The 27,172-nt window shown below is 43.2% G+C and overlaps 1 protein-coding gene across 3 annotated transcripts; it reads right to left on the bottom strand.

Annotated features, from left to right (window-relative positions):
- Positions 1–597: 597 nt before the first annotated feature.
- On the bottom strand, positions 598–27,172 carry RBM5 (RNA binding motif protein 5). Of its 3 annotated transcripts, none has more exons than XM_003982250.5 (25): positions 27,029–27,172; positions 25,592–25,662; positions 23,780–23,945; positions 22,858–23,013; positions 18,386–18,455; positions 17,822–17,895; positions 15,267–15,350; positions 13,826–13,886; positions 13,121–13,186; positions 12,701–12,861; positions 12,011–12,108; positions 11,320–11,407; positions 11,082–11,159; positions 10,928–11,000; positions 9,528–9,613; positions 9,044–9,128; positions 8,737–8,828; positions 5,956–6,117; positions 5,285–5,434; positions 5,130–5,201; positions 4,309–4,488; positions 3,949–4,023; positions 2,392–2,489; positions 2,184–2,313; positions 598–1,244 (listed from the first exon to the last, which is right to left on the bottom strand). In XM_003982250.5, exons 2-25 carry the CDS (start codon positions 25,606–25,608, stop codon positions 1,119–1,121), a joined length of 2,448 nt encoding a protein of 815 aa, XP_003982299.1. In that variant the 5' UTR covers positions 25,609–25,662; positions 27,029–27,172; the 3' UTR covers positions 598–1,118. The 3 variants fall into 3 exon arrangements, with proteins under 3 accessions (XP_003982299.1, XP_044906351.1, XP_019677411.1); XM_045050416.1 differs by having other exon boundaries at positions 27,025–27,113; XM_019821852.1 differs by lacking the exons at positions 23,780–23,945; positions 27,029–27,172.

The raw sequence follows: 27,172 nt of genomic DNA, 5'->3' as shown, positions 1-27,172 counted from the left end.
CATGGAGCCCGTGTGCTCAGTTCAGCCAGCCTGGCAGCGTGGATCCCCCATCACCACATCAGGTCCTGGAGCAGCCTCTCAGACAGAGGCATGCTTCCTGCCCTCATCAGGCGCGGTCTTTGCTGGGCAAGATGACAAGGATGGGATGACCCATTCAGATAGTGGTAAACCCTGCAACACACTGAACACAGATCCCCAGCACCTGACGTGAGGACAGAAGGCAAGTGGAGTGCAGTAGGGGGCGGGGGACAGGGCCTCCTCCTCAGCCCCTGTACCCCAGTAGAGCAGTAACAGCCCAATGCTGCATGCTGGAATACAATCTGTGGCAACTGGGGAAACACAAGTGCTCATACTCACTTTGGTCTTTAGAAACTGCAAGTGGAAAAGCTGACTCAGATATGACTGAGTTTCCATGAAGAATTTTAAAGCATGTTAGCAAACTCCTGAACTTAAGAATCTGAGCAAGGTTGGGGAAAGGAAAACAGCATAAAATACTATTTATAAATAACTTTTAACACACTTACCTCACCAACAGGCTTGACTGGCTTAGACACGCTCTGCACACCTGGTCACCCAAGAATAAAGAGACGCAGACACTCATTTTTCAAGGTATTTCTTTTGTAAAGGAGCCAGATTTGGCAACTAGACTGAAAATCTTCCAAAATTCTGTACAAATGTGTAATATACAAATATACACAAGGCTTTTGCCAAGAAAAGACAGCACAACAAATGACAGAGGCGGCTTTGGTGTCACATACCACCTAGGGCATCTCAACACCCCCTAGCAATGAGAGGGGCTGACGGACCACGACATGGGCTACACATGTAAAACACACTACATTACACTATGTACACTGAAGTATAAAAGACTCACTGTCCCCTTGGCCAGCTCACAAGCCCTCTGGCAGGAAGGAAGGCCATTCACCAGACAGCCCATATAAGGGGAACTCCTTTAAGTGGGAGAACCTTGTAGAATGGAGTGGTTCGCCCTAAAAACTATTAACAGCACAAGGCATGCCCTTAAAGAGACAGGCGCTAAGAGTGAATTCAGGAGATGGACCACTCCTTGTGCTCCGAGGAGCTCATCATCTTTCTTGCCCTCCCTCTCTCTCTGAACCTCACTCCATCTCCGTGAACCGAGCAAACATGGCCTTCCGGACAGCATCTTTGTAGGAATCCGCACCCGACAGTCCGTATGCACTGCCTTTGGCTCCTAGGCCAGCTCCTTTTAGCCGGACTTGAGCCTAGGGGAACAGAATTTCTGTCAGCAGAGGGCAGGTAGGGTGTGGACCGCTTCAACCCCTGCTCATCCAGCAGACTCCCAACTGAAAAGGACCACCCACCAGGGGACAGAAGAGAGGAAGTTTTGGAGACCTGGAGTAGGGTTAAGGACTGAAGGAATAAAATGTGCTAAGGAAGACAGGCAGATGGAGACACATCCCCCAACCCTGTCTCCCAGTGCCTGCTCAGCAGGCTTCTGTACCTATTAAGGGCCCCAAAATACTCCACTAAAGCCTAGGAAGGTCTGGTAATCATGGGCAGATTGTAGCAGGACAGCCCGATGGCAGAACTGGCTTGCACAAGATAAACATGGCCTGTAGGAGTCTGACCTAAGCTGGGCTGCCAGGTTAGAGAAGGAACAGTCCCTGGTGGCGCTCTTGTCTAGAAGGCCAGTGGGTGGGGGACTCCTGACCCTGAGATTACATCTCAATCTGAGCTTTGAGCAACTAAAAAAATTTCTTATCATGGATAAAAATCCTACTAAATTGTAACTTGTTTTATACATAACCAAGATCACCTACATGGTGATTAAGAAATTAAAGCACAGTGTACCTTGAAAAAAACCTAATCTAAGCTATCTGGATGAATTAGTGTTCAGTAAGGGGCTGTTTCTAACAGGACATAGGAATATACAGTTCTCAAGATAGCTTTTACCCAAGAAAACCAAAGACCAGAAAAATCAAGTAGGGTACCACACCCATTCCTCTCAAATGACATCTTAAAAGAAGAGTGACATAAAGGAGGGCGGCCGGGAACCAGACTCCATTGGGCTTGCCAGAGGAGATGGCCCTTTATGGTAAAGGTAAAGCTGGCCCCTGGGTCCCAGGCTGTCTGGGTGCTTTGACCTCATCTCATCACCAAAATAAACCTGCAAACCACAGAAGCCCAATCTCACTGCTTACCTCGATGGGAGCTGTGATGCCTTGACACTTTCTTCCCAAACCTGAACCTTCCCGCCAACCCATGGCTTGCAGCATCTTGTTGCCAATGTTACTGTGGTCAATGCCATCTTTGGTGGGCTGCTCGTAATTCCTGCCAGTGGCAAACACACAGTTACTTAACACAGCCACAGCCCCTGCTAATGAAGTGGAAAAGGTACACAACACATACACAGTGCCAGCATCAAATTGCTTCTTGCGCTTGGGCTCTGGAGGTTCTGGAATGCCGTATTTCTCCCGTCTTTCTGCGGCTCGATCTCGGTATTTCATCTACGTGCGAGAAAAAACGCTGTTAAAGACATTCAGACTTGAAGCTGCAACAACCTAATGCACCTAGACTTTGTGATTACCACCCTCAGACACTTCCTTAGTCTGGAGTTTGGCCTTTTTGAGTGGTCTGAAACACTTCACACCTTTGTTTTTTTCCCCTTACTGCACTTAATACCGAAAATGGTACATTTGGGGACCCCTGGGTGGCTCAGTTGGTTGAGCGTCTGATTCTTCATTTTGGCTCATGTCATGATCTCACGGGTTCATGGGATCAAGCCTGGCGTCGTGCTCTGTGCTGACGGCGTGGAGCCATGGAGACTGCTTGGGATTCTCTCTCTCTCTGCTCGTGTACACACACCCTCTCTCAAAAAAATGAATAAACTTAAAAAAAAACGTATTGAAAAAATGGTCGGTTTGTAGGGATTAACTGTGTGTGGAACCTGGGGCCCACCTACATCTCCAACAAGAAATTTTATTTAATTAGCCGTCACCTGTCAAGCTCTTCAACAGACCTGCTAGGCCGTGGGTACAGCCTCCCAGGGTCCTAGAGGCAGAGCAGGGCAAAGATGCCATTCCTCTTACCACTTGGGACAGGCCCATCTCCAGGGACAGATGGCACCACAAACAGTGGAAAATAACAGAAAAGCAAAAGCCCTAATTACAGATAGTCGAACTACAAAATTATCACGTGGTGAAAAATTTCAAGTAACTTGCCCAGTGGCTGATTTCTAACCAACGGCCCTCAATTTCTTTTTCTTTTTTTTTTTTTTTAACTATTATTTATTTTTGAGACGGAGAGAGACAGAGCATGAACAGGGGAGGCGCAGAGAGAGAGGGAGACACAGAATCTGAAACAGGCTCCAGGCTCTGAGCTGTCAGCACAGAGCCCGATGTGGGGCTCGAACTCACAGACTGTGAGATCATGACCTGAGCTGAAGTCAGACGCTTAACCGACCAAGCCACCCAGGCGCCCCCCTCAATTTCTTTTTAAAGCCTGGCTGGCCCTCAACTTGCCTCATGAATCATTAAATGCCTGTCCATTATTGGCCTCACCTGCTTTTGCTGCCTTCACCCCAAACCCAGTCCTGCCCACTACTTCCTTCTGTATCACTGCGTCTGTCTTATGCCCTGATATCCTCTGGGCCTAATTTGAAGCCTCCCTCGTTGCAGGCCGGAAGAGATCACCTTCTCTTTACTAAAATCCAGTATACTTCACCAGTAAGTATTTGGCATTCACAAGTTGTGAGCAACCCTGAGGATGTGCTTCTGTCCATCCTCATAAAGAGAGGGTGCAGAGTGCTCACAAAGCACCTATAACCTGACATGAGCCACAATGGCCGGGTGACATGTGGTATAACAAATCCTACCTTGCCCCTGGGACCTGGAATTAAGTGCTACAAATAAATGCTAAAAGCAAATACAAGATACTCCTTCTAGTGGCACAGTGACCCTCAATCACCTCTCTCTCCCTTAGCTCCAAGGCTTCCAGCTCCTGCTCACTCAGTCTGGATCGTCGGTAGATATCCATGTTTTGCTGTACAAGAGATTTGACAGACGTAGTAAGAATTCGGACCATCCTAATTTGAAATAACATTATCAACACCTATTTAGTCTAAGAGTCAAAGCCCAATCGACACACTACAGCATGAAAACCAGAGCCTGGTGTATATGGAGCTGCCATGCTCTTTGCCACTCTATGATGTAGAACAGACTACCATCAGAACAGTCTTCTGAAAGGCATTCACTCAACATCAGGGCACCCATATTGCCTCATTGCCTCCCCTCCCTGCCTCTTATCAGCTCAGAGAATCATGGCCACCTTGTGAAGGTCTGAGAGCTGCTGGTGCCTGACCAGGGCGTCTCTGTTAGGGAACTGGCGCCGGCAAAGCAGGCAGGCCATCTTCTTCCAGTCGGCCAGCTTTTCTTCCTCACTCTCAAGTCTCTCTACGAGCTCCTCTTCATTGTCACTGTCACCACTGTAGGCAGCAACCAGACCCCTCTGGGGACAAAAGGGTGGGTCATTGGAAATGTACAGCAGGAAGCAGTGATGACTATGTATCTGGATAAAGCAACGTGTAATCCAAGATGTGTGAGAACTCCCAATGCCCCATGCCATACTTCAACAGTGAAATTGCATTTATCCGGCTGTACAGAACAGTCAGGTCCTCAAGTGCTGGGCCTGACAGCCTGCTGGCACCAAACTCCTGGGGCCCAGGAAAAGTTCCTGGATGGTTGTTTTCAAACTACTCATTATAGATGAAAACCCCAAATACGACAGATCAGGATAATGGCCCACCCAGACCTATCAAGTAAAACACTATCTATCTATCAAGTAAAACACTTTTTATTGTCTTAATTTTCTCTTTCCAAACTGTTAAAACCCTCTATTTACAAATGCAATAAAACTCAACTGAGCTTAGGAATTCAAATTCAGGCTTCATTCAATGCTCCATCTCACTGGCTTTCACCCAGAAAATAAAGCTCTAGACATGGATTCTATGTGCAGAAGCTTTTCAATACCCACCAACAGTGACCACATCCAGTTTTAAGTAGGAATCACATTAGCCAAGATGAAGCTGAGAATCACAGGAAGACACAAACCACAAAAATGGCCTTAAAACACTGGTGGTCCTTCCTTACTTTGAGGGGATTCTCCTCGTCTCCATTTCGCACCAATTCTGGAATGAGCTGCTGCCTTTCAGCTAAGGCTCCCTGGGAAACAGAGAAACAAGTCATAAGCCTCAAGTTTTACTTAAGTTCCCATGAAGAAGTATGGTCATTCCTGCTACTGTTACCTTTTTCTCAAAAAGAGCAAAGCCAGCATCTGCTGCAGCAGACTCTCTCCTCTCTTCTTCCCTCAAGGAATTAACAGGTTGAAAACTGTTTTTAAAATTTTCTTTCTGCTTGTTTAAACTCTTAGCCCAGCGTTCCATGTCTTTAGCGATCTAATGACAAATAACCATGAAAAAAAACCATTTAGATATGTGAGTTTAGACAACAGTCAGCCCCTGTGCCACAGTAAGAAGCCATTAAGGATCTCACCTCAATCACGTGCTCTGGAACAAAACCCCCTTTGCCCTTACTTCTACCTACAAATATCTTCATGACACACTATTGCATACAATCAAAACGATTGCATACAATCAAAATCATTAACGATTGAAAGCCTGTGCAGTGTTCCAAAATATACTTCCTTCTAAGTATGTATATGGGCAACTGACAAACAACTAAAAAATTAAAAATGCTTTATGAACTTAATGTAAATTAAACGTGTGGCCCAGCTTTTGAGAATCCAAATAAAGCTGACAGAGAGGCCACAACTCAAAAAGAAAAGAAAAGAAAAGAAAAGAAAAGAAAAGAAAAGAAAAGAAAAGAAAAGAAAAGAAAAGAAAAGAAAAAAGAAAAAGAAACTAAGCCCAATACCCCAGAAAGACCTCGAAGTCCCCTGGCTGGGTCATTATTTCACCTGCTGGGCTGTTTTGCTCTTGGGTTTCTCCTTCTTCTCCTTCCCTTCTTTTGCAGGAGGTAGGCCTGTCTGCTGGTGGGAGGTGGACTCCGCAGCTGGCACGTACGTCTCTTTCTCTCCATCCCAGTAAAGGTACTGCTGGGTCAAGGAATTGTAGTAGTACTAGAAACAAAGCACAATTAATGCAGACTTTCTGCTTTGTCAAACCATTAAAGGATCATTTTGTCAAAAAGGCACACAAAATTGTTTTGTCAAAAAAAATTCAACATATAAACATAAAACATGTTGCAGAGCAGTAGTATCTCCTGCTCAGAGAGAAGCTGCTGTATGTGTTGGTGTGGTGAGGATGATGAACTGGCCAGTGAAGAGGTACAGAACTTCTTAGACAAAAGTAGAATATGGTTTCTCAACAGTGTAATACCATTAATCTAATCCGTGGGCCTGGAGGGCACCCGAAGAGCAATGTGTCTCACTCCTTTCCATAGACTGTTTATACAAACCAGGAGGCCAGAACAAGTGGTTCAGCAGGAGGTTTTTTTTTTTCAAGATTTTATTTTTTAAGTAATCTCTATACCCAACGTGAGGCTCAAACTCACAACCCTGAGATCAAGAGTCGCATGCTCTGGCGAATGAGCCAGCCAGACTCCCCTTGTTCAGAAGGAGTTTTTAAATCACAAATCCTCTGTGACAACCAGTTAACAGCTCATTACTGGGTCCAACCATCAAAACCCTTTGGAAACCCAGGTAACCAAACACAGGGTTGTAAAAAGCCAGTTTGGGAGCCTGGAAGACCAGATCTGATGTATGTTGGATGAACTGCAATGGGAGATAGGTAGCACCTCTCTCCACTTCTTTCTTCCTTAGTCATTCGCTCTACTCACTCAGCAGGGACCCAGGAGAGACATCTGTCATGTCTCTTCTAGGGAAGGTGGTATGGGTCAGACGCAGAAGTCACAACAAAAACATGGCCACTAAGAAGAACTGCTTGGATAATGGTCAGACTTCACCTCTTCACCAAGCAAGAGGAGCGGAAGAACCACGCAAGGCTTGGCTTGCTCAGGTGGGTCCCTCATTGCTTCACACCTCTTTCTCAGAAACCACAAGCTCTCAATACCAAGTACCTGTTAAAAGCACTTATTTTCCTATTCTATATATACAGCTTCTGGTCATAAGTAATTGTTTATTTATGGAGTGTTAGTGTTGCCTTCCCTCTTCAAAATAATCTACCACTACTAAAAATAAAACATCACCCACAGATCTGCTAATTTCTACCCTCAAGAAAACATCAGGATGTTAAGTAAAAGAGGCTGGACACCAAGAGGTCACATGTCATCTGACTTCATTTATATGAAATGCTTGGAAGAGACAAATTTGTAGAGACAGAAAGAAAATAGTGGTCACTGGGGTAAGGAGGGACAAAGGAGTGATTGTTAATGGGTACACAGTTTCTTTTTGGGGCAATGAAAGTATTTTGGATTACCAAAATAAATACACAAACACACAAACAAATAAACTTTAAGGGGTGCCTGGCTCAGTCAGTAGCAGCATGCAACTCTTCATCTCAAGGTCATGAGTTTGAGCCCTATGTTGGGTACAGAGATTACTAAAAATAAATTTAAAAAATGTTTTGGAGTTAGTGGTGATGGTAGCACAACATTGCCAGTATATTCAAATTACACATTCTAAATGGTTAAAATGGGTAAATTTTAAGGGTATTTGGCTAGCTCAGTCAGTAGAGCATGAGACTCTTGATTTCATGGGTTGTGAATTCGAGCCCCATGCTGGGTTTATGCAAAAATAAATTTTTTTGAAAAAAATTATGTTTTAATGCTTATTTATTTTTGAGAGACAGAGCACAAGCGGGGGAGGGGCAGAGAGGGAGGGAGACACAGAATCCCAAGCAGGCTCCAGGCTCCAAGCTGTCAGCACAGAGCCTTATGTGGGGCTCAAACTCACAAACTGCGAGATCATGACCTGAGCCAAAGTCGGATGCTTACCGACTGAGCCACCCAGGCGCCCCTATGCAAAAATAAAATCTTAAAAAAAAAAAAGTGAATTTTATGTCATGTGAATTTCATCTCAGTTTTAAAAAATACATAGGAAGAGAAACCACAATTTGAAACTTCAATCTAGGTCTTTACATAATGACTAACAACCACCTATAATAACTTGACAACCTAATCCACAGTAGTACTAGAAGTCTGACTAGTGATTACTGAAGGGGATGGGTACTAACTGACAAGGGGCATAAGGGAACCTTCAGCATGCCAGGAATGTTTTCTCCTCTCAGTGCTGATATATATTGATGTGTATACATATGAACATTCAAATAAAAGTACACTTCAGCTCTGTATATTTTTCTTCTATTGTTTGAAGTTTATTTATTTTTGAGAGAGAGGGAGGGAGAGAGAGAGGGACAGAGAGAGTGAGTGCACATGAATGGGGGAGGGGCAGAGAGAGGGAGAGGATCCCAAGAAGGCTGGGGCTTGAACTCACGAACTGTGAAATCATGAGCTGAAATCAAGAATTGGATGCTTAACTGAGCCACCCAGGTGACCCTCGTGTATTTTTCTGTATGTACGTTGTACCTGAAAACATCTTTTTTTAACCTTTAAAAATTAAAATCCCAAAATAGAAATTACATCTTGGTGGTTCTGAAGAACTTAAAACTAATCTGGGTCACTTGCTCCTTTGCAGAAGGTATTTCATTTCATGCCTCATAGACAGACTAAGTGAAACAAAGATATTTCTAGTGACGCTGGGGAGGAAAACTGCATTTACCTGCGAGTTGGGGTCATAGTACAGCCCTGTTGTCGGATCATAATAATATCCCGAAGATTCATCATACTGGTAAGTGGATGTGTCAGGCACTGCTGCAAAAACAAAATCCAGCACACGGTCATTCCAGATAAAGAAACTGGCTTTACTTCAAATTCTAAGCCACGGAGATGCAGCAGGCCTTAATGGTCGTCTTCTCTCATATCCCCAAGTGTCCCTCTGACACCCACAAAGGGAGAGGAACTCTTACTAGACACAGACAACAACTAGGACCTTCCAACTGTTAACAGCCCCATGAGGTTTGGCTTACCATATTTGGTACCAGGAACTACACCAGTGGGGGAAGCGGCTGGGGCCTGTGTACTTGTGCTAGTGCTAGGCTGTGCTTCCTCAGTCTGGAAAGAACAGCAGCTTCAATATAATTTCAACTGTAAAGCCTCTTAAGAGAACTAAATCACTGCAATCATCCATCCAGGAGGAAGGGCTCCCCTGACAGACACATTGTAGCAATGATCTAAGGCAATCCTTCAGCAAAACACATGCTGACAACTTTCTTCCTAAAGGTCAAGTCGAAGCATGCAGAATGTATAAATACCCCTTGTTTGGAATCTTATGTTTTAAATACACACTCCAAATTATTTCATTATCTAATACTACCAAACAGAGAGAAGTAAGGTCGGAATGTCTGTGTATTATTCAATCCTGGCTCATACAGCAGGAAAGGATAATACGTGTACAACAAAATAAAGTTTCCCCAACAGTCACCAGTTCTGTATTTAGGATGACAGGATTACCGGAGAGCCAGGCGGATTGGAGGTCTGATTATACAGCTGGGGACTCTGGGACACTACAGCCGCTGAGGTGGTGGTCACTGCTGTGCCTGATGATAAATGATGCATGCAGGGTTAGAAAGGGCCAAGGCAATGAACTCAAAGCCAAATATCTTTATCTGTAATACCCAAACTAGCCTTCTGTCGTGAGGTCAGTTACTTATTTATCATCATTATTATTATATACCTTTTTGGAGAGATAAAGACAGAGAATGAGTGGGGGAGGGGCAAAGAGCGAGGGAGACACAGAATCCAAAGCAGTCTCCTGGCTCTGAGCTGTTAGCACACAGCCTGATGTGGGGCTTGAACCCATGAACCACAAGATTATGCCCTGAGCCAAAGTCGGATGCTTAAGTGACCGAGACACCCAGGTGCCCCTATTTTGTAATTTTTAGAGAGAACAAGTGAGAATGTATGTGCACATATGAGCGGGGGTGGGGACAATGGCAGAAAGAATCAAGCAGATTCCACGCTCAGTGCAGAGCCTGATGTAGAGCTTTATCTCATGACTGTGGGATCATGACCTGAACCAAAATGAAGAGTCTGACGGTCAACCAACTGAGCCTCAGGTGCCCTGATGTATCAGTTCTTAATTCCTACTAAGCATCCTGGAACCTATGACATTTTCATTTTTATAATCCTACTAGAATGTCACAAAGTTAAATATTCTGTATGACAACTAAAAAAAAGGAAGAGGAATCCATATCTGGGGTTGAGAAAAGATTTAACCATATGACTTTTAGAATTCTACAACAAAAAGTAAAGCAAGGCCTTCTTATAATGACCCTTGCGATTGATTTCTGGTCACCAGAATCTAGGGCCACACCCTTCCTGCTCATTTGAACCTATGTGGGCACCCATGATTCCAAACAACACAGAGAGGGGAGATACAAAGCTGAATTCCAAGAACGAATACTCATCACAACATGGGTTTCACACTCTCAGCGACTCAAGTACTTCTAATCTTCCCCAGAACCTTACGCACATGGAGACAGCACTGAATGTACACCCCCCCCCACCCCCACCTTGCAGGGAAATGGACTCCTGGCTTGGGGTCTAGTTAAAACATCTAATTATTATTTTTTTACATTTATTTGTTTTGAGAGAGAGAGAGAGAGAGAGAGAGAGAGAGCGCGCGCGCGCACGCGGGTGAGCAAGTACACACAGGGGAGGGGCAAAGAGAGAGAATCCCAAGTAGGATCTGTGCTAACAGCACAGAGCCCATTGCAGGACTCAATCTAACGACCGGAAAATCAAGAGTCAGACGCTTAAGCAACTGAGCCCTCCAAGCGCCAAGGACATCTAGTTCTATCTCCTCAACCACAGCTACTTAAACAAAAGGTAAAACAGATGAAGTTTACTACCTGATGCAGATGACGCATCAGATTCCAATCCTCCAGTTTGTTGTTGATAAAACTGTTGGTAATCCTGTGAGTACTGAAGAAAAGTGCACTGTTAAAAGCTGCTGTTCTCAGACATGCTCTGGAGAGAAGGTGGATGTTGGTCAAATCTACCTACCTGAGCGTATTGGGCATAGCCATCTTGGCCTGGCTGCAGGTAACTGTAGTCAACACTGCCTCCTTCACCACTCTGAGACTACAGCATGTCAAAAGAAGAGGACACACAGGTGAGTTTAGTAGACACCAAGGAAAGAAGCCAGGAAGTACTCCCTAAAACTGTCCTTAGAGAGCTTCTAAGACTACTTCTGTGAATTTGGGCACCAACACACTACTTTGACAAAAAATATCTATCTTACCTGGGTGGATGACCACTGAGCTGCAGCAATGGCTGTACTAGCCACAGAGAAGGCGCTGACCCGGTTACCATCTGGGAGGACCAAGTCTCTGAAACCACAAAAATCCAAGCATGTGATTCTATCTCAGTATGCTTCCTATCCATGCTCCCATACTGTCAAGGAAACATCAATTCACTCTAGCCCTTGTCAGGAACTCTCAAATGCTAGCAAGGCCTCATTTCAGAGCAGAAAGGGGTCTCCATGGGCCAATTCCTCAGTGGGCAAATGTCTCTGTAGTGTCACCATTTTACTCTGTATCCTGCCATCTAGTAAGGTATCTGCTGGATGAGTAATGACCCTTCAAATGGGACATTTATATCTCTAGACTAAAGCTTTCTCTATACGAAGCTTCTGGAAGGAAAAGATTAATTCCAGATGGGTTTGCACCACCTTGAAGCTGTTTGCATAGCACATATTCTCAACCCATCTGCCATGTCTGCCTCTGTCCTGCTTTGTAGTTTTCCAGCAACTGGTTCCTCAGGACAGGAAAGAATATGTTTTAAGAAAGACAGCTGACTCCCTCCTGACCTTGGCAACCAGGGAGGATTGTGTCTCAGGGAGGAGAACATGGGCTTAGGGTACAGTCAGCAAAGCATCCCTGGGCAAGTGTGCAAGTACAGCAGTTTGAAATAAGGACAATGAAGTTACTCACTTTCTGGCACTTTTCGCAAAATCAACCCCAATAGTTTTGCCGTCAATTTTCAAAGGAGGATGGAGACTCTGTAATATCTGAAGAAGCTGAGAGGCATCCTGAAGAAGGTCAAGAAAGACGATTTTGTCCTATAATTTAAAATCTCTCCCTACCACCTACCCCATTCAAAGAAATACAGCTTTCTATTAAAAAAGAACAGTAATTCATAATTGTTTGTACACACGAAACCTCAAGGAAAAAATACAGCCCTCTTTCCTCCAGCACATGAAGGCATTCCATATTATTAAAGGAGTAAATGTTAAATCAATCTAAAACAAAGCAAGAAGGAAAAATTAAAGTGTGGCTCAAAACTTCAGTTCTGCCAATCATTCACAGGTATACGCATTATTTTTACCACTTATCAAAGTAACTGATCCTCTAATTTAGCACTACAATAACTATCATTACGTAGTCTTGAACTTTGGGTTCCAGGAGCCTTACAGAGAGTACTACTTTTAGATGAACCACATTTGTCTCTTAAAGCCCAGTTTATTTAATGATTATTCTAGAGAGAACATGAACAGAGGAGAGAGGCAGAGGGAGAGACAATCTTGAGCAGGCTCCATGCTCAGTGTCGGCTGCCTAACTGACTGAGCCACCCAGGTGCTCCAAGCCCAGTTTCTTTTAAAAGAGAAGATTCAGTGAGCTCACCATTGCAGAGGACAGCTGCACAAATGCGAAGCCTCTGTTCTGCTGGGTCTGTTTATCTTTTATGAGGCGAATGTTATTGACAGCTAAGGATGCATAGGGAGACAGCGCTGTCATGATGGAATCCACCACAGTGTGCGGGGCTATGTTTCGAAGTATGATTGCTGGAGGTGAAAGAGACAAATAACATGTATGTGCATTACCACCACCAATGCTTTTGAAGGCAGGCTCAAGTACAAACACATAAATCCATTTGGGAGGTTCCTAGTATATCTTGCACTTTGACATGGAGAAGATTCTAAAAACCAATCTTTCATGGGTTAAACTAAAGCTAATGTTGGTCATTAAAAAAGTGTAAGAGCACAAAAACTCCCAACTGAGGTCAAGTAATACCATAAAGGCCAAGAATATACTGGAACTTACTATCACAGTAGTAATCCACAGACTGAACAGATTCTGTGGTTCCAGGGGGCACTTCCTGTTCAGAGTCTACAAGAAGGGGAGGAGACAGGGGGAGTCAGTTACTGAAGACAAACAAATAATAAACCAGTATTTTTTTTTAGTAAAGAAATACATTCAAACCCCGAAGTTTTAATTGTAAGCAAACGTAGTAGCCATTTTTTCCTTTTTAAACCATCTGTGGCTATAATAAAACATCATTAATTTTGACACGATACATGTGGAATGCAGAAACTGGGCCGGAGAGGACTGACATTACCTCGGTACTACAGAAAAACAGACTCAAAATGCAAACCAGGTGAGCAGACTTAATTTTGGAAAATAAAGGAACTCTCTGCACACACAGTCATCAGAAGCATCTCCCTAACACAAGGTAAGCAAAGTTTACAGAAGATACATGACTTCCTGAAATGCTTTACAATCTATACCACAGACAACCTAATTAGTCAGGTTTTTGGTTTGTTTTTTTAAGTTTATTTTTGAGAAATAGTGTGCATGCAGGGGTGCGCTATCATCATGGAGCCTAACTTGGGGCTCAAACCCATGAACTATGAGATCATGACCTGAGCCCAAACCAAGAGTTGGACACTCAATCAACTAAGCCACCCAGGTGCCCCCTAATTAGTCAGGTTTTCAATGCATATTCCAAATAGCTGAGTTTGGGCTTACCAAACTTGTCTGCTCCACACCGGAAGCATTTCAGTCTTTTCCTGAAATTGTTAAGGCAGCACTGGAAGAAAAAAAGTTTTCTCTGTAATTATTTCTCACAGTAGGCCAGGCTTACTAGTGATGAGGTGGGTTAGGGGCTACAGGGCCATGGACAAGTCCCAGTAAGCAAATAAAAAAGCAGAGAGTGATAACATGTAACCAAGACAAAAGGGCATTCACCTAAAAATTTTAAATGTAAAATGTTTCAGTATGTGAATTCTAACAAGAAAAACAAATCTTGACATAGTTTGAAGTGGAATTCCCTTTTTATCAAGTTGAGGGAAAGTTTAAGTTCACCCAAAACCCTACAGCAAACAGTGGCAAAATTTGTTCTTCAATCAGAAGAGCACTCACTATATGGACCACTCTATACACACAAGCAAGATGTGAATGGAATACTGTCAAGCCCCCTTCTGGAAACAGCAGACGTGAAGAACAATGAATCGGAATACTCTCAGAATGGCAAGCTCAAATGGTGCAATGCTGACAGGACTACAATATCTCTGCTTTTAAATTTCTTTTTAGTATTATTATTTTTTCTTTAAGTATGCTGTATGCCCAATGTGGGGCTTGAACTTACGACTCTGAGATCAGGAGGTGCATGCTCTATCGAATGAGCCAGCCAGGTGCCCTGACAGAACCATAACGGATCTTACATAACTTGAGCAGAGTCAGAAGGATTTTGTTAATGTAATTAAGGACTATGCCACAAGTTGAGAGCTCTAGAAATCAAGAAACAGTAAAGTGGAACAAACCTAAAATCCTAATTGAAACACTGAGCTTAGAACCTGGATCTCCCCCAACCCCCCAAATATTTATTTACTTATTCTGAAGTCAGAGCAAGCGAGCATGAGTGAAGAAGAGGCAGAGAGAGAATCCCAACCAGGCTCCACGCTGTCAGCACAGAGGCTGATGCAGGGCTCGAACCCATGAACTGTGAGATCATGACCTGGGCTGAAATCAAGAGTCAGACGCTCAACCAACTGAGCCACCGAGGCAACCCCAAACCTGGATCTTTTTTTTTTTCAACGTTTATTTTTGAAAGAGAGAGACAGACAGTGTGAGCAGGGGAGGGGAAGAGAGAGAGAAGACACAGAATCTGAGCTGTCAGTAGGAGCCCAATTGGGTCTCAAACTTGTGAACCTTGAGATTATGATCTGAGCTGAAGCCGGAGGCTTAACCAACGGACCCACCCAGGTGTCCAAGAACCTGGATCTTAAAAAAATCTCTAATGTTCTAGGGATTCTAGTACCTGAACAGGAGGATGAAAAGAAAGTCATGAACCAGGAAAATCACCCTATGATAAAAGCTGGTGATTGTATACTTTCTAGCTTCCTTGTTCAGACAGAGAGAAAACAAAACTTGAAGGAGTTTGGTCTATCTGGGAAGAACACATGCTTACCTTGTTACAAAGCCAATCTTCAAACTTAGGTCTGGGATTGCTATAATGCATCGCAATGTGCTTTCCTTGAATCACTAGCTTTTTCTGTAAAAAAAGAAGTAACTAGTTATTCCCATTGTGAGGAACATGTGTCCATTTTCCCAGGGCAGAGCACACTTCGGAAAAATCAGTGCTCTGGAATTAAATGGACAACATACGGGGAGGACCAACCACCGCCACCTATACTCTGCCCATCCAATCCTTCAGATAGGCAGTAAGAGAATGGGATGCGGAGTAAAGGTAAACGGAGTCAGGGAGTGCTGAGAAAGCTGCCAAACTCTAACCGCTGACATGCACCAGGCCGTGTCTCCAGCAGAGACAGAAGTCCTAACATTCAGCATTGCCAGGCTGCCCGAGAGTGACAGTCTATTTCAAAAAGCAGAAGACACAACTCTCCCAGTTCTGAGATTGCCTACTTTAGCCTCAGCATGGTGTCCTTGGGCTTCGCTTCACTTTTCCCCCAGTCCCCCGTCCTTATGTAAAGTAAAAGCCTTTCTATTTTCCCTTTCCCCAAACTCCTGCTTCAGCATGTGTCTGTCCTCTGGGGGACGAGGGGAGGGGAGCTCATTTTCAAAGGGAATCTGGTTACAACTTTTTCTTAGGAGGACCTATCCTGAATGCCATCCACTCTAAAGCAGCTAAATGAGATTTCTTCCTGCCAACTGAAACCATGTCACGTCCTAAGTGATGGATGTGTTTTTCACTGAAATACATGGTACTCTCTTCAGGATGAGTAACCAGGAGGCCAATGAAGTTTCTTCAGGGGGGTCGGAAGAGTTTATAAATGCATACACCACCTTACCCTTCAGGTCAACCATGTGACTAAAAGGGAATCAACTTTGAAGGTCAAAACTCCAAGCTCAGTCTAGCCAAGAGTATGTATATCCAGCACCTGCCCCCAAAGAGCCTTCATTTAACAGGAGCATCTTTTCTTCTTCTTCTTCTTTTTTTTTTATTGGGGGGGGGGGGCAGGAGGGGGGAGGGAATGGGATGTTCTGACAATATCAGAACAGAATTAGTAGGAGGTTAGATATCCAAATTTTTAAAAGGAGTCTAACCCCTCTAAATATACATACTGTTGAGCAATTTGGTTCTTGCAAATCCTGGAAGAGTTAAGACATGCTGTGAATGTTGTCTCTGCATTATCTAAAGGCAAGACTGCATGTCTGGCCAAGAAGGAAAAAGCTGAAGGGCCATCCACTCACTGTGTTGTACAGAAACAAAAATGAAGCTGGGAGATATGTCAACAGATCATCCCAGTAGGAGGGGTGTGTGCTGGGGGAGACTCCAAACTATCACTGAGTCCCTAATCCTATTAGCCTTTTATTTCTGGAGTGAATTTGAACTGTAATGAAATATTACACAGTAACTTAGCTTTGTATACATTAAAATTGTGGAGATCTTTTTAAATGTCTTGTGGGTTTTAATTTCTTTGGAGTTTTAAACTCCCAGGCAAGTCATTCTGATACTTCCACTGCATCAAAAGATGCTGTCACATCAAGAAAGCAGACTCACATGAAGCTTGTGTTTATATTCTATATTTACTAGTATGATGTCCATGGTATGAAATGAATGAAGCTTCACTTTTAAGATCAGGCTGTCACCTCTGGGTTAAGAAAATGAGAGGCTTAAAAATCTAACAAATCAATCAAAATGATACCCTCATTAGTGAGTCTTGTTATATTACTAAAGAATGTAACTCTTATTTATGGGTGACAAATAAAATGCTGCAGAAAAGCAACATAATGAGTTAAGCAAACTTCTCAGAACGCATTTGGTTAAGGCATTCAACACTGTGCTATGGAGTTCTGGCAAAAAATGTTACTGAAGTGCCAAGTACTGAACGTTTTCTTGACAAACTGTAGAACACTTCAGTTAATGCTACATCAAAGAACCATCAATGATTTGCTTTCAACGGACTTTAAAAGGCATTCTCAGGGAGATTAGAACGTTAATGCCAGTTTAACTAGATTAGACAGCAGCAGGACACTAGCTCCCAGGCTAATCTCATCAGACTTATTGTTCATAAATTCCACGGAGGTCCTTAAATAGTCCTGAAGACCCATACGAACAGTTATGCCTCCAGGAGGCTTATGGTCTCCAAGTAGAAATAAGGAATCACTTACAAAATGCCAGTAGCAGACTTCTACTATATTCTCTTTACTGTCCAATCGAGAGTTGGGTACTTTAAGATTACTCTCAATGGACATAATGAATAGGAACATAATCAGTAGGGGAAAAGGGAACATTAAGATGTTTTGGTAATCACCAGACAGGTATTCAGTGATTAACAAAGTCCTGCCAGGCAGCCATGTTTAAAGGCAGAGCACATTCTGCAATGCAGTCCTTGCTGCTGTTATTTATTCTAATAATATCAATTTTAATATATACAAAGCTTTTCTTTAAAAAAAAAAATCACTCCTTTGGAACAAACCACTCCTTCAACCTTTTTTTTTTTTAAATTGTACAGACTTGTTCCATTTTCATGAATATCTAGACTTGGTGAGTGAAGCAACCTGATTGGCTTCCATCCAGCTGGTAGCATCTTGCAAGTGATAAAACTCCACGAAGGCGAAACCACGGCTTACACCTAGAGACAGCATTCAGATATAGACGGGATACTCGTGTTAGTCAGTTCCTTTATAACAGGTGAATCTCTCTCCCACTGCTTCAACACTGCGTGACAAAGCCAATTGGGAAGCAGCTTTACAAATGTGACTTGACTTGGGGATCTTCTTGATACTTTGCCATGGCAAGGAACCAAGCCGCCTGAACTAAGTGCCACTCGATTTGATTCCACGCTTAAAAAGTAACCATGCAACCGACTACAAACAGTCAAACAAGGAGTTTATAAATCACTACTTACCGAAGGAAAAAAAAAAGCCCCTAAAAACAAAGTTTTTAAAAAGGTCCTCAGGTGCTCTCTAATATCGTTTTCAAAGAGTCACATTCCTTAGCCATGGCAAACCTTTCATTCTGAATTCATGTGCTTGAAGACTGGGGGAATCAGGATGGTCTTTGGGGGCTGAGGTGGGAATGGGGAAGAGAGCCAGAACCGCCGGAACTAAGCAAGCTCTCACCTGTTTTCCTCTTCATCAGCCTCACATCCGCAGGCTGAGGGCCTTCAAAGGACTCCATCATTTCCCGAATCTGCAGAGTTTTACACGTTTATAGTTAAAGCTTCAGCCACAAACTATTCCACATCAAAGAAAATTCAAGGACCAAGAACTGCATCAACTGCTTTAATCAGCCAAGTTTTTAACTTCTATCACCAAAATGCAATTATTCTAAACATGGAAAAAAGGGAACGCTTCTCACAGAAATGAAATGCATTAGAACAGCCTCAAATGCATTCTTTTTTTTTTTTTTTTCCTCAAACGCATTCTTTATATGCTGCCTGGGGATTTCCCTGAGGTACAAGTATTTATGTTATAAACAGCCTTGCCCACGGCATGCTGTCCTGCAAGCTTCTCTCCTCTAGTCTCACTTTGCTGTCCTTTGTTTAAAGGACCAGAAAGAAAATGAAATTTAGAAGAGGCAAAGAATGTGCTATTGTCCTCTGAAGTATATGATCAAGAATCAATAGCCAAAAACACAAGGAACTCTCTCAAACATTTTTTGCACAATACGAAAGAAATAATTTTCTTATATTTACATTAGTGGTGAAAACTAACAAAGCTCATAACATTCCTAGGCTCCTAATAGGTCAAGCAATAACTGGGCCTAGAAAAATGAATTTGGGCTAGAAGGTTTGTTACTGATGTCAGACCAAGCCCTTACTACAAAAGGCAATGAAATACCCTAATCTCTTTATCAATCATGCCAGGTAGCAATACTCCTAGGAAAAAAAAAACAGGGCCAAATTTGTGAGACAAAGTCTCCAACTTTCCATAATTACGTGCAAAGGCTATGGGATTATACACTATCGATCCTCATTATTTGTGCATTCTGTGTTTGCAAATTTGCCCATTCACTGAAATTTGTTAACTCCAAATCAATACTTTTGGCACTTCCAAGTCATCTGTGGACATATGCAGGAGAAGGAAAGGTTTGAGTCACTTGATGCACCTGTCCCAGGCCAGGGTGATGTTTTGCCTGGTTTCAGCTTTCATAATGTAAGCAAGTATCTTTTTCACTATCTATTTAGTGCCAAGTGTATCACATTTTTGTACCTTTGGTTGATTTCACTATCCATATATCTACCTAGTTGTTTTGTTTTGAAGTAACCTCTGTACCCAACATGAGGCTTGAACTCACAACCCCTGATATTAAGAGTCACATGTTCTACCAACTGAGCCAGCCAGGCGCTCTGGTGATTTCACTATCTAAAATGGTGCTCCAGGGGCACCTGGGTGACTCAGTCAGTTGAGCATCAACCCTTAATTTTGGGTCAGGTCATGATCTTAGGGTCATGGGACCAAGCGCTGTGTTGGGCTCTGAGCTGACAGTGAAGCCTGCTTAAAATTCTCCCTCTCTCTCTCTGCCATCTCCCCACTTGTGCTTTAAAATAAAACAATAAAAAAATTTAAAATAAAGAATAAAATGGCTCTCCAAATGTAGTGCTGGAGTTTCTGTCTAGTGTTCCTGAATGCAAGAAGGCTATGATGTCCCTTACAGAAAAAATATGTATGTAAGACAAGCTTCATTCAGGCACAAGTTATAGTGTGGCTAGATGTGAGTTCAAGGTTTATGAATCAACAATATATATTAAATAAGGTATCTCTAAACCAAAATGCACCTAAAACAAGGTTATGTATTGATCTGTTGATGAAAATGTTGTGACCAGAGGCTCACAGGAACCTAACTTTGTATCTTCTCTAGGAGTGATAGTTCAGTATTCAGTATTCTATTTGCAATGACTTTATAAACCGACCATAACCACCCCAAAGAAAGAGAATTGACTATGTCTATTTTTTCCACAGAGTAGAAGTTCTACACAGAGCCAGACCCCACCATGTGACTCAGGTCCATGCTTAGTAATAACTAACTGGTCATCAGAATAACTAAAGATAGTTACCACAAAAGCAGTGGTAACAGTAACATATAGTAACATAGTAACTAAAGATAGTTATTGTAAGAGTTCATGTCAGTCAGTGGGAGGGAGGGCTAAACAAAAAAAGATAAACAATAATGAAAATGATAAACTGAAGTCCAGGCGATTAAATACTATAATTTTAAAATGTTTTAAAACCTCAACAAATGAATCTGCTAAGATATACTACATAATTTGGGGGCCTGAGAAATTCTACTTTGAAAACCAGCCTTCTTATGGTAGGCGATTCTATTTCCCTGAAGAAGCCTGAAATACAAAAGCATTACAATCTTGTTTCACTGCCAGCAGGGAGGTTCCCCAAGTCAGCTAGAGCACTGCTTCTCCATGCTACTCACTTCCCCTGCAGACTCCCAGGATCACAGGTCAGCAGACTACTCAAGGGAACAACCTGCTTAACAAGCAAACTTTCCTAAATGGACTCCTCCTGCATTTCCTGCATCTTATTCTACATGCCCACCGTTGCCCCTACCTGTGCTCATCTCTGCCTTCCCTGTCTACCCACTACCATTCTTTCCTCCAACATTCTAACTTGCATAGCTTTTGCTACTAGGAAAAGCCCTTAGTACCTTTTTTTTTTTTTTAAATTTTATTAGAGAGAGAGAGAGAGACTGTGCGTGCACAAGCGGGCAAGAGGAACAGAGGAAGAAAGAATCTCAACTTTTATTTATTTTTGGGACAGAGAGAGACAGAGCATGAATGGGGGAGGGGCAGAGAGAGAGGGAGACACAGAATCGGAAACAGGCTCCAGGCTCCGAGCCATCAGCCCAGAGCCCGACGCGGGGCTCGAACTCACGGACTGCGAGATCGTGACCTGGCTGAAGTCGGACGCTTAACCGACTGCGCCACCCAGGCGCCCCAAAGGAAGAAAGAATCTCAAGCAGGCTCCATGCTGAGCATGAAATCATGACCTGAGCTGAAATCAAGAGTCAGAAGCTCTAGTGTTTACACCAACTGAGCTACCCAGGTGTCCCAGTAACTTTATACTTAGCTGGGCTTTTAAAGATTCCAGAGCCTGGCCTCAACAGCACCTTCCCACATCCCTCACCCCTGCCAAAAGCCTTTAACATCAGCCAAATCAACCTGGTTCAATGCCTTGACTAAATTCAGAATCTATTTCCAGGTGTGCTTATGTTACCCTACTGCCTAGAAGTGCAGTCTACACCTTTCCCCCAGTTCTCCACCAAACCCAAACATTTCTTTCTATCCCTCAAGAATCAGTTCAACTAAGATCTCCCTGGAACCCTTCTTTACCCTCCACTAATAAAACCTCCCTTAAACCCCCAGAGACATTAAGAAAAAAGGGGGGGGGCACCTGGATGGCTCAGATCTGGTGGCTCAGATCTGTCCGACTTCAGATCAGGTCATGATCTCACGGTTCATGGGTTCGAGCCCCACCTTGGGCTCAGTGCTGACAGACTGGAGCCTGGAGCCTGCTTCGGATTCTGTCTCCCTCTCTGGCTCGCACTCTGTCTTTGTCTCTTTCTCAAAAATTAACAAACATTAAAAAAAAAAACAATTCTACTCCAGGGACACCTGGGTGGCTCAGTTGGTTAAGAGTCTGACTCTTGGTTTCAGCTCATGTCATGATCTCAGGGTTAGGAGTTCCAGCCCCGAGTCAGGCTCCAAGCTGACAGTACAGAGTCTGCTTGGGATTCTCTCTCTCCTCTCTTTGCCCCTCCTCTGCTTATGCCTGCTCTCGCTCTCAAAATAAGTAAGTAAACTTTAAGTAATAATAACCTCTACTCCCAACATGGGGCTTGAACTCACAACCCCAAGTTCAGTAGTAGCATGCCCTACCAAGTGAGCCAGCCAGCCAGGCAGCCCTTTTTCTTTCTTTCTTTTTCCCCCCACCAGGACATTCTGCAGAACCTCTTTCAACAGGACCTCTTCTAACACCAGTCTGCCTAGTAGATCAGGGAAGGCTTCACATAATGGAGACTTCAAGCAGAAAAAGGCACACTGGTAGAACAATGAACATATTTGAAGTGGCCTGCAGGGGAGGCAGGTGGTGGATGTGGCTAGAAGGAATGGGTGAGGGCCAGAGATGCCAGTGAAAATCAGATAGCGCCCAGTATACCAAGGCCCTTGTTGGCCAGTTCTAGGAGTGGGGAGCCAAGTAATGGCCTTCCTTTTCAACAGGGTTCTTAGGTCTCAAATGGATAGTATAATTTTCATCAAATCAAAGGTGGCCAGATCATGAAGAAAATGTTTTTGCTGATACATCCTGAGTAAGTAACCAATTCAATAAAAATAAAAATAAAAAACTACCTTCTAAGGGCTACTGAAGGAATAAGACCTCCTCTACGTTGAGCTTCAAAGTCTAAATATAAATGGTAATTAACTTCTGAACCAAGTTGAAAGAACTCCATCTTAAAGACAGAAATATACTTCACTAGCTGAGATGTTAGTTTGAGATAAAACAATAGCACAAAAAATGGCAGAAGTTCCAAATTGGTTGTGCCTACTGGACTGCTCATTATAACTGCTGTCTCCCCTTACATCGCTCTCTGTGATGGTGATGGGAAGCCCGCGCAGCATGATGGTCTTGCTCTCCCTCTCATCACTGATGTCATGCCTGTAGTCATGCTCGCCATAGTCACCATCTGAATGGTAGCCATCTTCGGATCGGTCACTGTTCCTTCTTTCGCGTTCTCTCTGATTTATAATAAATAAAATTACAATTAAAATCACACTGGGTTTATATTCTTTGATCCAGGCCCTAGGAATTTATCTTTAGGAACAACAGAGAGGATACTGGAACTCTATGATGATGTTCACTGTAGTGTTTCTAAAACAAACACAAAAAACAAAACAAACAAAAAAAACAACAAAAAAAGAAGGGCCATAACCATTAGTTCAGGAAGAACGGTTTAACAACTCACTGTACAGTACACTAACACACAGTGAAATACTACATGACCTGTCACAATATGAAGATTGTATGCATGAAAAAAAAGCCCTGCATAATTATATGGGCAACACAATTACTTCTAAACAAAGCTCTATTTACATATAGAAATGAGAAAAAACTATGGTGACTGAAACTACAACTTTCAGAAGTAGCATCTGAGGCACAGTATTGGTATATTATTACGCTCCAATTGCCTCATCTTTAAAATGGGAAGACATGTACCGTAAGTTGTAATGAGACCTACACGAGTTCATGTAAGTCAAGTGCTCAAAAGAGTGCCTGGTGCACGGTGAGCCCTATGTAAATCCTGGCCAGTAATTTCTATCACCAGAGGCTCAGCTGTCTTTGAGGGTTAGAGTTATCTCAACAGATTTCAGAATAATAGAATTTGAATATAATACTCAACAGAGAGTTCTACACTTGGTATACTTATTTCATTTCCAGAATCTTAAAGGCTTTGTGCATACAATTCATAATCTAACTATTTCACACCAATTACTGACCACTCACCTCTGGGCTATCATAGTCTCGGTAGTCGTCGTATCTGTCGCCCCTCCGATCATCACTAGATCTTTTGTAATCTGAGTCCCTCCGCCTGCTTCTGGATTCACGCTCATCCCGGTCATCCCTGTCTATGATGGAACCGTACCTTCCACTACGCTCTGTTCTACTCACTCTGCCAGGGAAAATAATTTTCATTTACTCTAAAGTAAATCACATTTTATACCTTTAGAAAACATGGTAGAAAACACATACCCCTATAGCTCAGTTTATAAGATACGAAAATAGTTTAAAGTATCCCTCAAAATGTGATCACCAAATTCTAGTTTATAAAGACAACTACTAGGAAAAACATCTAAATTCCTTAAAGGAAAAAATAACTTTCAGGAGATAATGCTAAATCTGAAAATATGGGTATCAAATGTCTGGGTTTAATATTTTTTTACAAAGGTCAGGTTGTCCAAGTTTATCCTGCATATTCCCAAGCCTGTAGTCTACACACATATCACCCCTTCCATCCCTGATTCAGATCTTAGTGATCAAAAATAGGAAGAAAGCAATTTTTAGCATTTCACCCAATTTCAAAGGAGAGAGTGTTCTGACTCATCCACTCTCCAGGGTATCACACTACTGGGAAATGGACCAACAACCTGGATGAATTAAATTAGTTTTTGTTTTTTGTTTTTTTTTCCTTATCAGGCAGTTAACCAAGTTCATTTGTTACTAACTAGCACCAGCAGAGAACATCATTTCCTAGAACATCTGGTTTATTTTTGGTTACTTGGCAGCGTTAGGTCTCACAGGAAAATCTAATAACAAGAGGCTTAATCCCATTTGACCAAAGATCTAGTTTTTTCATAAACTGTTTATCAGGTTCATAAAACCGTGTAAGGATAAGACAAAGGAAAGGCTTAGAAGTGCCTCATTTAGAGAATACAAATTTACTAAAAAGAAACCAACAGAACAAGTAATCTAGGACTACTTCATGATGTGAACTATAGGGACTGGAAACCCTAAAAGGGTAAATGTTAGTTTAGTAAGTTATTTGGAATCACAGACTGCTAACACAGCATTAGAACAATGACATCATGTGACAAGAACTTTTCCTGAGTCTCTTTGGGCTGTTAATTTGATTTGATCTACCACTGGGACCAGCCTGAATACTGAGGAGGAATGAATAAGTAAAAGTCGAGTATTCAAATCAAATGGTCTGGGTGGGAGAATCCCCAGATGACAGAGCAGCCAAATGCTGTCATCTTAATTTTCTACTAATTCTTTAGCAATTTTTCAATTCATTTATTTTTCATGTAGTCCATAGTCCAGAGCTTCCATAAATCTGGATCATCTTGCTATGGAGTGGACAGTAACAAGAACTGGCATTCACTGATTGCTTGCTACAGCCGGGTACTATGTAAAGTGGCAGACTGTATGATCTCTCCTGGCTTTTGCACAGGCTGTTTTCCACACTGGGAACTCTCAGTGAACCACTCCACCCTGCCCTCCTTTATTCTTACTTATCCTCAGGCTTCACCTTAAAGATTACTTTCTCCAGGAAGCTTTCCTAGATGTCTCCAGGAAAACACATGCTTCCTATGTGTTCTAGCAGCACCCTCGACTTCTTTTATATAGCAGAGTTCACACAGTACTTCAATTCTTTCACTAAGCCACCTGCTTGTGAGAGCAAGGCTCATGAAGGGGCTAACAGCAATGCCTGGCACAAGATAGTCCCTTACATTTGTTTGATAAACAATCAACTTTTAACAAGTAGTTCAGTTTCCCAATGAAATGTTGTGAACAAAGACAGGTAGGCTAGTAACTTACCGTTTGTCTGAACCCATTGTCCTACTGAAGATGTAGCACTCTGCTCCAAAAGGTTCAAATTTTGTTTTTTTCTAGGAAATAAGAGAGACTGATCACTGAAAATTTGAGAGATCACTTAAGGCCATCATTCCATAAGCTAGGACACTGCTGAGGTTGGAATTTCATCAAATTATTAACAGTGATTATACAAGGTGGCGGCGGGGAGGTAGGAGAGGAGGGAGGTGGGAATCAACTGTCAATATTAAAATCACACTAAGGTTTTACTGAAATGAGCACAGCAGGAAGATGAGGCATACTTTAAAATATTAGATTTTCTATTTGATAACAAACTCATAAAAGAATACAGGAAAAAAACTCCTTCCCTTCCCCTACTTTAGGATTACAAAGCAAAAAAGGCAGAGATGCAATCAGCTCCCTGTGTTCTAATCAAAGCAACTCCAACGGGGTAGTTGACCTTTTCAAAACATTAATCAAAGTGTCTTTATTAATACAAGCAGCAACATGAAATTCAGTATTTTCTGATGAAAAGTTGAAACATTTTAGAAGCCAGAATGCCGTGCTGATTGAAATCTACTCCATTTATAACGTAACGGCTGATCCAAAGCTATTTCATATTTCAGTAAGACAAGAGCAAACCTCGACTCGACTTAATTCCTCAGCAACAATAACCACCACAAGCCCTTGAGGCGACCAACTAGGCCCCGCAGCGCCCTGGTGGTAATAAAACATCACACAGCTAGACCGCGTTCGATGCGTGCGAGGTCTGAGAAACTAGTTACAGCCGTCCCTGGCGCCTGTTCCGGAGCAGGCGCTCAACGAACATTTGCTGAATTAATAAATGGAAGAGAACCACCTGGGAGAAATAAGGTCCTGAGCAGAATCTCAGATGCCGCCCCTTGTGTCTCGGGCAGCGCCTGGACCCACCTCCGTGGGGTGTTGCAGCCGAGATGGCGGCGCCACTGCCTGCGCGACCCACTCCGGCGTCCGGCTTTCCCTTTCTGCCTGCACATGCCCCTCCCGAACCCCAAGAGGCTCCCAGCCCGCAGATCAGCCTTCACCGAACCTCCTCCTGGATAGGCGGATTCAACTGCAGCTGCGGGGCGATGGCGGCTAAAAACTGCCGGACACCCCCGAGAAGTACCCGAAGGACAGGCGATGGCTCCACATTCAGCTGGGTTGGGGAGTTGGAAATGCGTTCCGGCAGGGGTACAGTCAAGCGCCCGAAAAAAAGTGGGCCTCAGGTTGGGCGGGAGGACGCCCTCCGAGAGCTGACAGCGCAGGCGGCGAGCAGGGGCGCGGCCCTCCAATGCTTCGGGTAGCTACTCTAGAGATGCGGCTGGGACTGATCGGCCGCCGCCCGCGGCTGTCAGGGAAGCTGCACGAGGCTTGCCTCAAAAGCATGAACTGCTGGTCTTTACGGGTGGCTGCCGCACTTACCCCCAGGAGAGACCGAAGTGGCAGAAGTAGCGGTTTTGTGCCCCAGAATCTCCAACAGGGTACGGCTGCCTCACAAAATGGCGCCTCGGCCGACGGCCGTCTCCTACCCACAGTACCTCGCGCCTGTCCCCTCCCCCGCACCAC

This window comes from Felis catus, chromosome A2, assembly GCF_018350175.1.
Source record: "Felis catus isolate Fca126 chromosome A2, F.catus_Fca126_mat1.0, whole genome shotgun sequence".
NCBI classification, from domain to species: Eukaryota; Metazoa; Chordata; class Mammalia; order Carnivora; family Felidae; genus Felis; species Felis catus.
The sequence above is the reverse complement of the archived record's forward strand: the minus strand, read 5'-3'. Positions and strand labels throughout refer to the sequence as shown.

Bases quoted from the DNA above. Each gene is read 5' to 3' on its own strand.
- RBM5 (XM_003982250.5), bottom strand. The intron at 13,187-13,825 runs GTAAGCCCAAAC...CCCTTCTTGTAG, and splicing joins GTGTGGAGCAGACAAGTTTG to ACTCTGAACAGGAAGTGCCC. The intron at 2,314-2,391 runs GTATGTGTTGTG...TGCCACTGGCAG, and splicing joins CAATTTGATGCTGGCACTGT to GAATTACGAGCAGCCCACCA.